Source organism: Strix uralensis, chromosome 35 (assembly GCF_047716275.1).
Source record: "Strix uralensis isolate ZFMK-TIS-50842 chromosome 35, bStrUra1, whole genome shotgun sequence".
Classification (NCBI taxonomy): domain Eukaryota; kingdom Metazoa; phylum Chordata; class Aves; order Strigiformes; family Strigidae; genus Strix; species Strix uralensis.
In genome coordinates, this window is record NC_134006.1 from 1,761,720 (window position 1) to 1,776,136 (window position 14,417).

Here is a 14,417-nt window from a genome sequence, read left to right on the forward strand (position 1 = left end):
CGTTGGGGTGACCCCGTGGGGACAATTCGGGGGGGCTCAGCCCCGCTGTTGGGGTGACCCCGTGGGGACAGTTTGGGGGGGCTCAGCCCCACCGTTGGGGTGACCCCGTGGGGATAATTTGGAGGGGCTCAGCCCCGCTGTTGGGGTGACCCCGTGGGAACCCTGAGACACTTTTGGGGTTTGAGTCAAGGAGGGGGGACAGCAAGAAGATGGAGGGGGCTGAGGGGGGGGGGCAGACGGCCACAAATGGGGGTGCAGGGACAGACAGACACCCCCAGAGGTGCCACGTCCCCCCACGTGTGTGTGACCCCCCCCCCCCCGCCAACGGCTCGGCGCTGGCCTTCGACTTCCCCGTCCTCTTCAGGTCCCATCCCTGCCTGGGGGGGGGGGGCGGTATTTGGGGGTGTCCGTCCCCCCCCCAATCAAGACCTTTGTTGTCCCCAACCCTGAGCGGCTTCGCCCGTGGTGACCCTCACACCGGGGCGTGGGAGGGGGGGGCGGAGCTCCCAGTGCTCCCAGTTTGGACACAGAAGGGTTACTGGGAGGGGGGAGTGGTTAACGCTACGGTGTTGGGGGGGGGGGATATGGACCACTGGGGTACCCCCAGCCTGGACCAGTTGGGGGGGGGGGAAAGGGGGGGGTGTGTGGGGACAAACCGAGGTGACATCGGCCACCGCCGCTATGTCCCGTTGGTGGCGGCCACCGGGGCCTCCTGCTCCGGCAACCGGTGACGCCCGTCTGGTTGCCGGAGCCCATTGGGTGCCCGATGTGTGTGTGTGTCCCCCCCCCGCCCCGAGTGGGGTGTGGGGTGCAGGCGGGTGGTTGTGGGGGGGGGGGACACACACAGACACAAGGGACAGAGCGCGGCTGGACACCCCCAGCCCCACCCCACCATGTTGGTGCTGCTGGGTCTGGCCCTGGGGGCTCCGGGGGCAGGTGGGGGCCGCGGATGATGGAGGGGGGGGTCGGGGGGGGGAGATTGGGGACCCTGGGGGGGAGTTGGGGGGGTTTTCACCCTGTGGGAGCCCGAGGGTGGGGTTGGGGGGGCTCAGTCCTGCAGGACCCCAGGGATGGGGGGGGGGGCTTAATCCTGGGGGAGCGCAGCGGTGGTTTGGGGGGGCTCAATCCTGCGGGACCCCGGGGGTGGTTTGGGGGGGCTCAGCTCTGTGGGACCCCGGGGGTGGTTTGGGGGGGCTCAAATCTGTGGGACCCCGGGGATGGTTTGGGGGGGGCTCAGTCCTGCAGAACGTTGGGGACAGTCTGGGGGGGCTCTGCCCTGTGGGACCCCAAGGGCAGTTTGGGGGGGCTCAGCCCTGTGGGACCCCGGGGATGGTTTGGGGGGGCTCAGCCGTGTGGGACCCCGGGGATGGTTTGGGGGGGCTCAACTCTGTGGGACCCCGGGGATGGTTTGGGGGGGCTCAGTCCTGCAGAACGTTGGGGACAGTCTGGGGGGGCTCTGCCCTGTGGGACCCCAGGGGTGGTTTGGGGGGGCTCAGCCCTGCGGTACCCCAGGGGTGGTTTGGGGGGGCTCAGCCCTGTGGGACCCCGGGGGTGGTTTGGGGGGGCTCAGCCCTGTGGGACCCCGGGGATGGTTTGGGGGGGGCTCAGTCCTGCAGAACGTTGGGGACAGTCTGGGGGGGCTCTGCCCTGTGGGACCCCAAGGGCAGTTTGGGGGGGCTCAGCCCTGTGGGACCCCGGGGATGGTTTGGGGGGGCTCAGCCGTGTGGGACCCCGGGGATGGTTTGGGGGGGCTCAACTCTGTGGGACCCCGGGGATGGTTTGGGGGGGCTCAGTCCTGCAGAACGTTGGGGACAGTCTGGGGGGGCTCTGCCCTGTGGGACCCCAGGGGTGGTTTGGGGGGGCTCAGCCCTGTGGGACCCCGGGGGTGGTTTGGGGGGGCTCAGCCCTGTGGGACCCCGGGGATGGTTTGGGGGGGCTCAGTCCTGCAGAACGTTGGGGACAGTCTGGGGGGGCTCTGCCCTGTGGGACCCCACGGGCAGTTTGGGGGGGCTCAGCCCTGCGGGACCCTGGGGATGGTTTGGGGGGGCTCAGCCCTGTGGGACCCCAGGAATGATTTGGGGGGGCTCTGCCCTTTGGGACCCCGGGAATGGTTTTGGGGGGGCCTCACCTCATGGCTGGGAGTGATGCTGTGGGGACAATTTGGGGGGGCTCAGCCCCACTGTTGGGGTGACCCCATGGGGACCCCGAGACACTTTTGGATTTTGACTCAAGTTGGGGTCAAGCATGAGGAGAACACGGCGGGGGGGGGGGGGACAGCAGGAAGATGGGGGGGGCTGGGGGTGCCCAGACGGCCACAAATGGGGGTGCAGGGCTGGACAGACCCCCCCGTGTGTGTGTGTGTCCCCCCCCGCCCCCCCGCAGGCGCCTTCCTGGTGCACGTGGCCAGCTGGTGCCCGCTGGCGGCCAATGGCTCGGCGCTGGCCTTCGACTTCACCATCCTCTTCAACAAGAACCCGCTGGTTTGCTACGACCCCCCCGGCCGCCGCTTCGTCCCCTGCGACCGGGGGCTGCTGGCCCAAGTGGCCGCGGCGGTGGCCACCGGCCTCAACAACGGCAGCGCCTGGACCCAACGCGCCGAAGCCCGACGCCGCCTCTGCCGCGATCTGACCCCCCGCGTCTGGGCGGCCGCGGCGCTGAGGCGGAGTGAGACCCCGCGGTGCCTTGCACGGGGGGGTGGTTGCACGGGGGGGTGTTGCACGGGGGGGTGGTTGCACGGGGGGGTGTTGCACGGGGGGGTGGTTGCACGGGGAGGCGGGGGGTGGGGGGGATGTTGGGTTGAGCGTTGCGTGGGGCCGTTGAGTCACATATCGCACGGGGATGGGGCAGGAGCATTGCACGAGGATTTGCACGGGACTGTTGCATTGCACGTTGCACGGGGATGGGGCAGGAGCGTTGCACAAGGCTTTGCACGGGACTGTTGCGTTGCACGTTGCACGGGGATGGGGCAGGAGCGTTGCACGAGGATTTGCACGGGGCTGTTGCATTGCACGTTGCACGGGGATGGGGCAGGAGCGTTGCACGAGGATTTGCACGGGGCTGTTGCATTGCACGTTGCATGGGGATGGGGCAGGAGCGTTGCACAAGGATTTGCACGGGGCTGTTGCATCACATATCGCACAGGGATGGGGTAGGAGCGTTGCACGGGGCTTTGCACGGGGCTGTTGCATCACATATCGCACAGGGATGGGGTAGGAGCGTTGCACGGGGCTTTGCACGGGGCTGTTGCATTGCACGTTGCACGGGGATGGGGCAGGAGCGTTGCACGAGGATTTGCACGGGGCTGTTGCATTGCACGTTGCATGGGGATGGGGCAGGAGCGTTGCACAAGGATTTGCACGGGGCTGTTGCATCACATATCGCACAGGGATGGGGTAGGAGCGTTGCACGGGGCTTTGCACGGGGCTGTTGCATTGCACGTTGCACGGGGATGGGGCAGGAGCGTTGCACGAGGATTTGCACGGGGCTGTTGCATTGCACGTTGCATGGGGATGGGGCAGGAGCGTTGCACAAGGATTTGCACGGGGCTGTTGCATCACATATCGCACAGGGATGGGGTAGGAGCGTTGCACGGGGCTTTGCACGGGGCTGTTGCATTGCACGTTGCACGGGGATGGGGCAGGAGCTTTGCACGGGGCTGTTGCATCACAGAGAGCGTGAGGATGTTGCACGGGGATGTTGCATGGGGTGTTGCACGGGGCTGTTGCATCATATATCACACGGGGATGGGGCAGGAGCGTTGCACGGGGCTTTGCACGGGGCTGTTGCATCACATCACGCATGAGGATGTTGCACAGCGATGTTCCACGGGGCTTTGCACGGGGCTGTTGTGTCACATATCGCACGGGGATGGGGCAGGAGCGTTGCACGAGGCTTTGCACGAGGCTGTTGCATCATGTATCGCGTGAGGATGTTGCACAGGGATGTTGCATGGGGTGTTGCACGGGGCCGTTGCATCACATATCACACGGGGATGGGGCAGGAGCGTTGCACGGGGCTTTGCATGGGGCCGTTGCATTGCACGTTGCACAGGGATGGGGCAGAAGTGTTGCACGAGGCATTGCATGGGGCTTTTGCATCACAGAGAGCATGAGGATGTTGCACGGGGATGTTGCACGAGGCTTTGCACGGGGCCGTTGCATTGCACGTTGCACGGGGATGGGGCAGGAACGTTGCACGGGGCTTTGCACGGGGCTGTTGCATCACATCACACGTGAGGATGTTGCACGGGGATGTTGCACGAGGCTTTGCACGAGGCCATTACATCACACATTGCACGGGGATGGTGCAGGAGCGTTGCACAAGGCTTTGCACGGGGCCGTTGCATCACATATCGCACGGGGTGTTGCACGCGGCGTTGCACGGGGATGTTACATTGCACGTTGCACGGGGATGCTGCAGGCATGTTGCATGGGGTGTTGCATTGCACGTTGCACGGGAACGTTGCTTGGGGCCTTGCATGGGGCCATCGCACATTGCACAAGGCTTTGCACGGGGCCGTTGCGTCACACATTGCACAGGGACATGGCACTGAGCATCGCACGGGGCTTTGCACAGGGGTGCTGCAGCGCATGTCGCACGGGGACGTCACACGGGGCATTGTGTGGCGTGTTGCACGGGGGGACATTTCACGGGGGGTTGTTTCACGGGGGGGTCATTGCATGGGAGGACGTTGCACGGGGGGATGTTGCACGGGGGGATGTTTCACAGGGGGTTGTTGCACGGGGGGTTGTTTCATAGGGGGATGTTGCACGGGGGGTTGTTGCACGAGGGGTTGTTGCACGGGGGGTTGTTTCACAGGGGGATGTTGCACAGGGGGTTGTTGCACGAGGGGTTGTTGCACGAGGGTTTTTTTCACAGGGGGACATTTCACAGGGGGGTGTTGCACGAGGGGTCATTGCATGGGGGGATGTTTCACGGGGGTTGTTGCACGAGGGGTCGTTGCACGAGGGGTTGTTTCACAGGGGGACATTTCACAGGGGGATGTTTCACAGGGGGTCGTTGCACGGGGGGATGTTTCATGGGGGGTTGTTGCACGAGGGGTTGTTGCACGGGGGGTCATTGCACGGGGGGATGTTTCACAGGGGTTGTTGCACGAGGGGTTGTTTCACAGGGGGATGTTTCATGGGGGTTTGTTGCACAAGGGGTTGTTGCACGGGGGGATGTTTCACGGGGGGATGTTTCACGGGGGGATGTTGCACGGGGGGATGTTGCACGGGGGGATGTTTCACGGGGGCTCGTTGCACGGACCAACACCCCCATCTTTCCCAAAGCACCACGGGGGGGCCCACGGGGCGGTACCACACCTCAGGGTGCGGCGGCAGAGGAGCGTGGGGGGGGGGGGGGTCACCCCAACACTGACACACCCCCCCCTTTTTTTTTTTCCCCTCGTGCCAGCCCCCCCCCACGCCCGCATCGTCCCCTCCCGCCCGGCCGCCGCGGGGGGGCCCGTCCTCCTCACCTGCCACGTCTGGGGCTTCTACCCCCCCGAGGTCACCGTCCTCTGGCTGCACAACGGGGACGTGGTGGGGCCCGGGGACACCCCCCCCCCCCCAATTTCCGCCATCCCCAGCGGTGACTGGACCTACCAGACGCAGGTGACCTTGACAGTGACCCCGAGGCCTGGGGACACCTTCACCTGCTCCGTGCAACACGTCAGCTTGGCCCAGCCCCTGCTGGAGGATTGGGGTGAGGGGTTGGGGGGGACACACCAACGCCCCCCCCCCCCCCATAACCTTCCTGGGTCGTCGTGATGTCACCTCCTGTGTCCCCGCAGGTCCCGGTTTGTCCCCAGGGTTGACCTTGAAGGTGGCCATGGCCACCGTGGTGATGGCCTTGGGGCTCGGTTTCTTCAGCGTTGGCGTCTACCGCTACCGGACCAGGCCACCGGCATCGGGTGAGCCACTGCGGGGGGGGGGGACACAGGGACAATGGGGGGGGCACAGGGGGACACAGGGGTGACACGGACCCTCCTCACCCCCTTTTACACCCTCTTGTAGGTTACACCCCCCTCCCCGGAAACAACTACCCCGCAGGTAACGGCACAACCAGCCCCTGTCCCCAAGGGGCGTGTCACCCCTTCTGCCACTCCATGTGTGTGTGTGTCCCCCCCCCCCCCCCTCCAGGCAGCATCTGAGGACCCCCAGGACGGTGATTTCCCGGCCCAGATGGTGTCCCCGTGTGTCCTCCCCCTCCCCGTCCTGCCGCTGCTGTCACTGTCACCCTGGGGGTGACGAACGTCGTCATGGTGCTGATAATAAAGATGGTCCAGGGTGGCCTCGAGGTGACGGGGGGTTTGGCACAAGTGACACCGCGGAGGGGAAGGGCTGCGGGGGGGGGGGTGTGCACCAGCGGGGTTGGGCACGAGGGACATCGGGAACGAGGGACGTTGGGAACGAGGGACGTCAGGAATGAGGGACGTCAGGAATGAGGGACATCAGGCACAGGGGACACCGGGCACAAGGGACACCAGGCAAGAGGGACACTGGGCACAGGCAGTGCCAGGGATGAGGAACATCAGGCACAAGGGACACAAGTGGCACTGGGCACGAGGGACACCAGGTACAGGGGACACTGGGCACAAGGGACACTGGGCACGGGCAGTGCCAGGCACAAGTGACACCAGGTACAGGGGACACTGGGCACAAGGGACACCAGGCACGAGGGACACTGGACATTAGGGACACCAGGTACAGGCAGTGCTGGGCACAAGTGACACCGGACACAGGGGACAGCGGGTACAAGGGACACCAGGCAAGAGGGACACTGAGCACAGGGGACATCAGGCACAAGGGACACTGGGCATAAGGGACACCGGGCACAGGGGACACTGGGCTCAAGGGACACTGGGCACAGGCAGTGCCAGGCACAAGTGACACCAGGTACAGGGGACACTGGGCACAGGGGACATCAGGCACAAAGGACACCGGGCATGAGGGACACCAGGTACAGGGGACACCGGGCATGAGGGACACTGGACATTAGGGACACCGGACATTAGGGACACCGGACATTAGGGACACCAGGTACAGGCAGTGCTGGGCACAAGTGACACTGGACACAGGGGACACCAGGGACAGGGGACACTGAGCACAGGGGACACCAGGGACAGGGGACACTGAGTACAAGGGACACCGGGCAAGAGGGACACTGGGCACAGGGGACACTGGGCTCAAGGGACACTTGCCACAAGCCCCGTGGGGGGGGTGCCCGCACTTGCTGGGGTTATTTTACCGCTTTCCTGGCTTTTTCACCCAAAACCTCTCGGGGGGGCAGAGCCGTGGGGCCCCAGACGCCCGGGGGTCCCCCCCCACCCCGGGGGGGAGCAGGACAACGGGGTCCCGGGGTGTCCCCAAGGAGAGGGGGACAAGACCGGGGCCGTGGGAGGGGTCTGGGGCTGTGGGGGGTCCCCGGGCTGAGGGGACACAAGGTGGGGGTCGTGTGTTCCCCTCCCCCCCCCCCCCCCCCTCCCCGCTGCCGCCTCCGGCCCTTTCGGTTTCGTTTCTCGCACTCTCGCGGGGCCGGGATCTGCCTGGCACCCGGTGACGTCACGCGCGCTGCGAGCCGTGATTGGTGAGTGGGAGGTAGCCTCGTCAATCTGGGGTCTCCTCCCCTTCCCTGTCCACCCATGAGAGCCCGTTCTCCCCCCCGTGCCCCCTTGGGACTCTCTGACCCCACCGTGTCCCCCCCACGCGTGTCTCTGCCCCACTATAGGGAACTACGCCCCCTCACATGGCGGCGTTTGGGCAGGCGCCCTTAACAGTCATGGCCGCTCTGGCTTCACCAGCGCCCTCCGCGCTTGCGCTGCACGTAGGGGCGGGCCCTTCCACTTGCGCATGCGCAAATGACACTGCCAGGGGCGCGGTGAGGGCGGACGGGCGGAAGTGCGGGGTCGCGCAGGGTGTTTGCGCATGCGCAGTAGAAGTCCGCGCCCGCCCCTGGATAAGAGGCCGGGAGACCCCGTCAGGGCCCTTTTTCTTGCCTGGAGCCGCCGGTGCCGCCATGTGAGTGCGGCGCGTCCGGGGATTCCGCGGGCCTGGAGGGCGGCTGGGGCTTGGGAGGGGCCGTGGGGGGTGTGTGGGGGCTGTCAGGGTTCTTGGGGCTCAGGCCTGTGGGTGGAGGGGGCCCCGAAGTTGGAGTTGTAGGGCTCAGGCCTGTGGGGGAGGCCCCGAGGTGGAAATTGGGGGGTTCAGGCCTGTGGGAGAGGCCTCGAAGTGGGAATTGGGGGCCTGAGGTCTGTTGGGGAGGCCTCGAGGTGGGAATTGGGGGGGTTCCGGCCTGTGGGGGAGGCCTCGAGGTGGGAGTTGGGGGGCTGAGGTCTGTTGGGGAGGCCTCGAGGTGGGAATTGGGGGGGGGGGGGTCAGGCCTGTGGAGGAGGCCTCGAGGTGGGAATTGGGGGGGTTCAGGCCTGTGGGGGAGGCCTCGAGGTGGGAATTGGGGGGTTCAGGCCTGTGGGGGAGGCCCCGAGGTGGGAGGTGGGGGGCTGAGGTCAATGGGAGTTGGGGGACTTCAGCCTTGGGAGGGGTCCTTGAGGTAGGAGTGGGGATGGGCCTGAGGTGGGAGTTGCGGGGGCTCAGGCTGAGGGGGGGGGACCCTGAGGTGGGAGTTGGGGGGCTCTTGAGGGGGAAGGGTATGGCTGTTCCTTTTTGGGGGGTAGAGGGGCTTGGGGGGGGGGGGGGGGGCTTCCTGCCATAGGAATGAGCTGGAAAGGGGGTGTCTTGGAGGAGTGTGGAGGCGTCCTGGGCTGTTGGAGTGGGGGGGCGGTTTGGAGGGAGTTTGGGGTGTCCCTCGGCTGTGGGGGGGGGGCTGTGGGGTGTCCAGGAGGTCGGGGTTTCCCTCACCCCCACACAGCCAGTCTTTGTGCTCCCCAGTAACACCGTGACCGTGGGATTGTCACAGCACCAACCCTGTTCCTCCCGTACACCGTAACACCCCCCCCCCCCATACCAGACCTTCTTGGGGGTCCCTCATTTTCGGGGACACCCCGTTGCGGGGGTCACACAACCTTGAGTCGCATCACCCTCGCTCCACACTCTGCCACGCACCATCTCGACTGGGGGGGGACTGGAGTCACCAACACACAACTGGGGGGACACCCCTGTTGTCACATCCCCCCCCTCAAGGGCCCTGGGGGGACACCCCTGGGCCACTTTGTCCCCTCTGGGAGCTTGAGGGACACCCCCTTTTTTTGCATAGACACCCCCCCCGTGGGTGCTTGAACACCCCACGCAGGTTTTAGGGTGTCTGGGTGCTACCCAGAGCCTTCCCAGTTTATACTGGGAAAGGTGTTTAACCTCACTGGGAGCTGTAGGCGCTTCATTTTTTTTCTTTTTAATTCAAATGATTTGATCTAAACCCCCTGAATTTGGGGCTTGGGAGGGACAAATGTCTTTCCTGACTGGAATTCGGGGGAGATGGGAGCTTGAGGGACCCCCCTTTTTTGTGTAGACATCCCCCCGTGGGTGCTTGAACACCCCACGCAGGTTTTAGGGTGTCTGGGTGCTACCCAGAGCCTTCCCAGTTTATACTGGGAAAGGTGTTTAACCTCACTGGGAGCTGTAAGTGCTTCATTTTTTTTCTTTTTAATTCAAATGATTTGATCTAAACCCCCCGAATTTGAGGTTTGGGGGGGACAAATGTCTCTCCTGACCCAAATTCAGGGGGGACAACTCAAGTCACCAACGCACCACTGGGACACATCCACAGCCCTGTTGTCACATCCCCCCCCTCAAGGGCTTGGGGACACCCCTGGGCCACTTTGTCCCCTCTGGGAGCTTGAGGGACCCCCCTTTTTTTGCGTAGACACCCCCCTGTGGGTGCTTGAGCACCCCACGCAGGTTTTAGGGTGTCTGGGTGCTACCCAGAGCCTTCCCAGTTTATACTGGGAAAGGTGTTTAACCTCACTGGGAGCTGTAAGCGCTTCATTTTTTTTCTTTTTAATTCAAATGATTTGATCTAAACCCCCTGAATTTGGGGCTTGGGGGGGACAAATGTCTTTCCTGACTGGAATTCGGGGGAGATGGGAGCTTGAGGGACCCCCCTTTTTTGTGTAGACATCCCCCCGTGGGTGCTTGAACACCCCACGCAGGTTTTAGGGTGTCTGGGTGCTACCCAGAGCCTTCCCAGTTTATACTGGGAAAGGTGTTTAACCTCACTGGGAGCTGTAAGCGCTTCATTTTTTTTCTTTTTAATTCAAATGATTTGATCTAAACCCCCCAAATTTGAGGTTTGGGGGGGACAAATGCCTCTCCTGACCCCCACCCCGCTCTCCCCACAGCATGACTGACTGGGAGACGGCGCCCGCCGTCACCGAGACTCCCGACATCAAACTTTTCGGCAAATGGAGCACCGACGACGTGCAAATAAACGATATTTCCCTCCAGGTATTTTTTTTTGGGGGGGGGGGGTGGGGGTTTCCTATTTCTCCCGCTGACGGGAGGTGTCTGACGTTGTACCCCACCAGGATTATATCGCCGTGAAGGAAAAATACGCCAAGTACCTGCCCCACAGCGCCGGGCGCTACGCGGCCAAGCGCTTCCGCAAAGCTCAGTGTCCCATCGTGGAGAGACTCACCAATTCCATGATGATGCACGGCCGCAACAACGGCAAGAAATTAATGACCGTGCGCATCGTTAAGCACGCCTTCGAGATCATCCATCTGCTCACCGGGGAGGTCAGGAGGGGGCTGGGGAGGGAGTTTGGGTGTTGGAGAGGGGGTTTTGGGCATCAAGGGGGTGGGTTTGGGTGCTGGGGAGGGATTTTTGGGCGCCAGGGGGGTGGGTTTGGGTGTTTTGGGGCACCAAGGGAGTGGTTTTGTGTGCTGGGGAGGTATTTTTGGGCACCAAGGGGGTGGGTTTGGGTGTTCTGGGGCACCAAGGGGGTGGTTTTGGGTGCTGGGGAGGGGTTTTTGGGCACAAACGGGGTGGGTTTGGGTGCTGGGGAGGGGTTTTTGGGCACAAACGGGGTGGGTTTGGGTGCTGTGGAGGTTTTTTGGGCACCAGGGGGGTGGTTTTGGGGCACCAAAGGGGTGGTTTTGGGTGCTGGGGAAGGATTTTTGGGCACCAGGGGGGTGGGTTTGGGTGTTTTGGGGCACCAAAGGGTGGTTTTGGGTGCTGGGGAAGGATTTTTGGGCACTAGGGGGGTGGGTTTGGGTGTTTTTGGGCACCAAGGGGGTGGTTTTGGGTGCTGGGGAAGGATTTTTGGGTGCCAGGGGGGTGGTTTTGGGTGCTGTTGAGGTTTTTTGGGCACCAGGGGGGTGGTTTTGGGGCACCAAGGGGGTGGTTTTGGGTGCTAGGGAGGGCTTTGGACACCAAGGGTGGGTGGGTTTGGGTGCTAGGGAGGGGTTTTGGAGCATCAGGGAGATGGATTTGGGTGGTTTTGGGTGCAGGGAAAGGATTTTTGGGTGCTGGGGAGGTATTTTTGGGCAGCAAGGGGGTGGTTTTGGGTGCTGTGGAGGTTTTTTGGGGCACCAAGGGGGTGGTTTTGGGGCACCAAGGGGGTGGTTTTGGGTGTTGGAGAGGGGCTTTTGGGCAGCAAGGGGGTGGGTTTGGGTGCTGGGGAGGGGTTTTTGGGCACCAAAGGGGTGGGTTTGGGTGCTAGGGAGGGGTTTTTGGGCACCAGGGGGGAGGTTTTGGGTGCCGGGGAGGTATTTTTGGGCAGCAAGGGGGTGGTTTTGGGTGCTGGGGAGGTTTTTTGGGCACCAGGGGGATGATTTTGGGCACCAAGCGGGTGGTTTTGGGTGCTGGGGTGGGGTTTTTTGAGCACCAAGGGGATGGATTTGGGTGGGTTTGGCTGCTGGTGAGATTTTTGGGCACCAAAGGGGTGGTTTTGGGTGCTAGGGAGGTATTTTTGGGCACCAAGGGGGTGGTTTTGGGTGCTGGAGATATTTTTTTTTTTTGGGTCACCAGGGCGTTGTTTTTGGTCACTGGGGAGGTTTTTTAGGTCACAGAGGGGATGGTTTTGGGTCTTTTTTTGTGCTGGGCAGGTTTTTTAGGCTGTCTTTGAGCACAGGGAGGCCTGATTTTCCCCCCCCCTTTTTTTCTTCTCCTCCCCCAGAACCCCCTGCAAGTCCTGGTTAACGCCATCATCAACTCAGGACCCCGCGAGGACTCGACCCGCATCGGCCGCGCCGGCACCGTCCGCCGTCAGGCCGTGGACGTGTCCCCCCTGCGCCGCGTCAACCAGGTACCTCCCTCCTTCACCCCGAATCCCCGGGGGGTGCCACCCCCTTGTTCCCACATCCCTAATGTCCTTTTTCTGTCCCTTTTAATTTTTTTTTTTAATTTTTTTCCCCACTTTTTCCCAGGCCATTTGGCTGTTGTGCACCGGCGCTCGCGAAGCCGCTTTCCGGAACATCAAAACCATCGCTGAGTGCTTGGCCGACGAACTCATCAACGCTGCCAAGGTAAGAAGGGGGGGTAGAACTGTCACCTCTCAAAAGCTGGGGACACACAACACCCCCCCCCCCCCCCCCCCAAATTAATTTACACCCATCTCACCCCCCCCCTTCCCTCCTCCCCAGGGCTCTTCCAACTCCTACGCCATCAAGAAGAAGGACGAGCTGGAACGTGTGGCCAAGTCCAACCGTTAAAAAGCCACCGTTGTCACCCCCCCAAAAATAAAATTCACTTCTTCTCTGTCCCCCCCCTCGCTCCTCTTTGTGCTGGGGGGCTGGGGGGGGGGACACTTGGGCTGCTTTTTGGCGTGGGGATCCCTGATGGAGCTGCACCCCTACCCCATGTCCTGCTTGTCCCCCCCGCCACACCCCCAGACCTGTCTTATTTCTCCCCCACCCCTGGGAAAAGTTGGGGTGCTCCCCTGTGGTTGTGGTTGTGTGTGTCCTCCCCCCCCGCCCCAAGTTTTTCCATGTCGGTGGGGGGGGGAAGGCGGAAGAAATGATCCAAATAAATAAAGCTGAGACGGATCCAGCTCTGGATCCGTGGTGGGGGGAGCAGGATCTGCTCTGGGAACCAGCCCACGACCCCCACCGAGGCCTGTGTGGGGTTTGGGGGTGCTCCTCAAACATGGCGGGGGGGGGCAGTTGGGTGTTTTTTCCACCCCCCCACCCCCTCCAAGCTTCCGTGGGCAGGGCACCCAGTGGGTGTGACCGTAGCCAACGTCCTCCTCGATCCCGGCTGCGCCCGGAGCCGCATGGCACCGCCGGGACCTGCCATTTTGGGGTGCAGGTGAGGGGAAAGGCGGGGGGGGGCTGAGCTTGTCGCACCCCCCTCCCCAATTTGTGGGGGGGGAAGCAGGTTTTGGGGTGAGGAGGGGGGCACTGGCTGAGTGGGGAGTGGGTGTGAGCGCTGGTACTTTCACCTTGAAGTTTAGACTGCCCCCCAAATTATTTTTTGGGAGGGTTTTGTTTCTTTAGGGGGGGTTGGTTTTTCTGGGGGGGGGGCTTATGGTCAAGTGGGGGGGGTAAGGTGGGTTGGAGGGGTGTGATTTGGCTCGGGGTACCCCCTAAATGCAGCGTCCCCCACGCCGTGGGTTGGGTAAACACTGTTTCTTTCTGCCTGCCAGGGCCACCGCCGTGGTGGGGGACACGGGGGACACCGGGGGGGGCCCCCCTTTGGATAGCGGGGGGCCCCCCCCTTTGGATTGCGTCATCTGCTTCGCCCCTTACGATCGGCTCTTCAAAGTGCCCAAAGTTTTGGGGTGCGGTCACATCTTCTGCCTCGAATGCTTGGCCAGGGTGACTGTGGGGGCCCCCGCTGCCGACCCCCCCACTTTGCTCTGCCCCATTTGCCGCCGCCCCACGGCCCTGCCCCCCCGCCGTGGCCCCCCAGCTTTACCCACCCCCCCTGATCTCCTGGCTCTCCTCCCCCCCGGCCCCGCCGCCGCCTCCATCCGCTTCAACCGCCCCAAGGGGTTGCTCTACGTCCCCCCCCCACACCCCAAAACCCCCGACCAGCTCCCCACCGTCACCCTCAGCCTGGAATTGGGGCGACCTGACCCCCCCCCTCCCCAAAACCAGCCTCAGCCCCAGCTCTCGGGCCGCTGCGTTCTGGGCCGAGCGTTGGCCTTGACCTTGGCCTTGATGGTGGGAGGGGGCTTGGCCTTCTGCGGAGTCTTCCTCTTCTTCATCCAGCCTGCGGCCTATGAGGAGGGGGGGCCACTGCCAAACACCACCTGGGGGGCGCAGAGCTGGCCCCCCTTTTAAGACACCCCCCCCCCCTTTTCCACATTGTGAACCCCCACGTTGTCTTGCTGGCCCGTGGACCACCCCCATGGGCTGAGATTGTGCCCTCATAACTCTGGGGGGGGGGGCGAGGGGGAGGGAACCCCACTCGTGGTCAAGATTTTGGGGGGGGGGCCACCCCCGTTTCCCATGTATTAAACATCTTCCTGGATGCCGACTGTGTCCTGGTTGTTTTCCAACCCTGATCCCAAGGGCAAGT

The 14,417-nt window shown here is 63.4% G+C and overlaps 3 protein-coding genes across 3 annotated transcripts; all 3 read left to right on the forward strand.

Moving 5' to 3' along the window:
* The first annotated feature begins 820 nt into the window (after positions 1-820).
* On the forward strand, positions 821-6,305 carry LOC141936968 (HLA class II histocompatibility antigen, DM beta chain). Its single transcript, XM_074854408.1, has 6 exons — positions 821-936; positions 2,383-2,664; positions 5,416-5,706; positions 5,795-5,914; positions 6,018-6,053; positions 6,144-6,305. The coding sequence occupies exons 1-6, from the start codon at positions 894-896 to the stop codon at positions 6,152-6,154; spliced, it is 783 nt and encodes a 260-aa protein (XP_074710509.1). The 5' UTR covers positions 821-893; the 3' UTR covers positions 6,155-6,305.
* Positions 6,306-7,879: 1,574 nt separating this feature from the next.
* RPS5 (ribosomal protein S5) lies at positions 7,880-12,657 on the forward strand. Its single transcript, XM_074854260.1, has 6 exons — positions 7,880-8,021; positions 10,295-10,400; positions 10,481-10,690; positions 12,073-12,201; positions 12,323-12,421; positions 12,539-12,657. The coding sequence occupies exons 2-6, from the start codon at positions 10,296-10,298 to the stop codon at positions 12,605-12,607; spliced, it is 612 nt and encodes a 203-aa protein (XP_074710361.1). The 5' UTR covers positions 7,880-8,021; position 10,295; the 3' UTR covers positions 12,608-12,657.
* Positions 12,658-12,798: 141 nt separating this feature from the next.
* RNF225 (ring finger protein 225) lies at positions 12,799-14,375 on the forward strand. Its single transcript, XM_074854259.1, has 2 exons — positions 12,799-13,202; positions 13,540-14,375. The coding sequence occupies exons 1-2, from the start codon at positions 13,168-13,170 to the stop codon at positions 14,177-14,179; spliced, it is 675 nt and encodes a 224-aa protein (XP_074710360.1). The 5' UTR covers positions 12,799-13,167; the 3' UTR covers positions 14,180-14,375.
* The last annotated feature ends 42 nt before the right edge of the window (positions 14,376-14,417 follow it).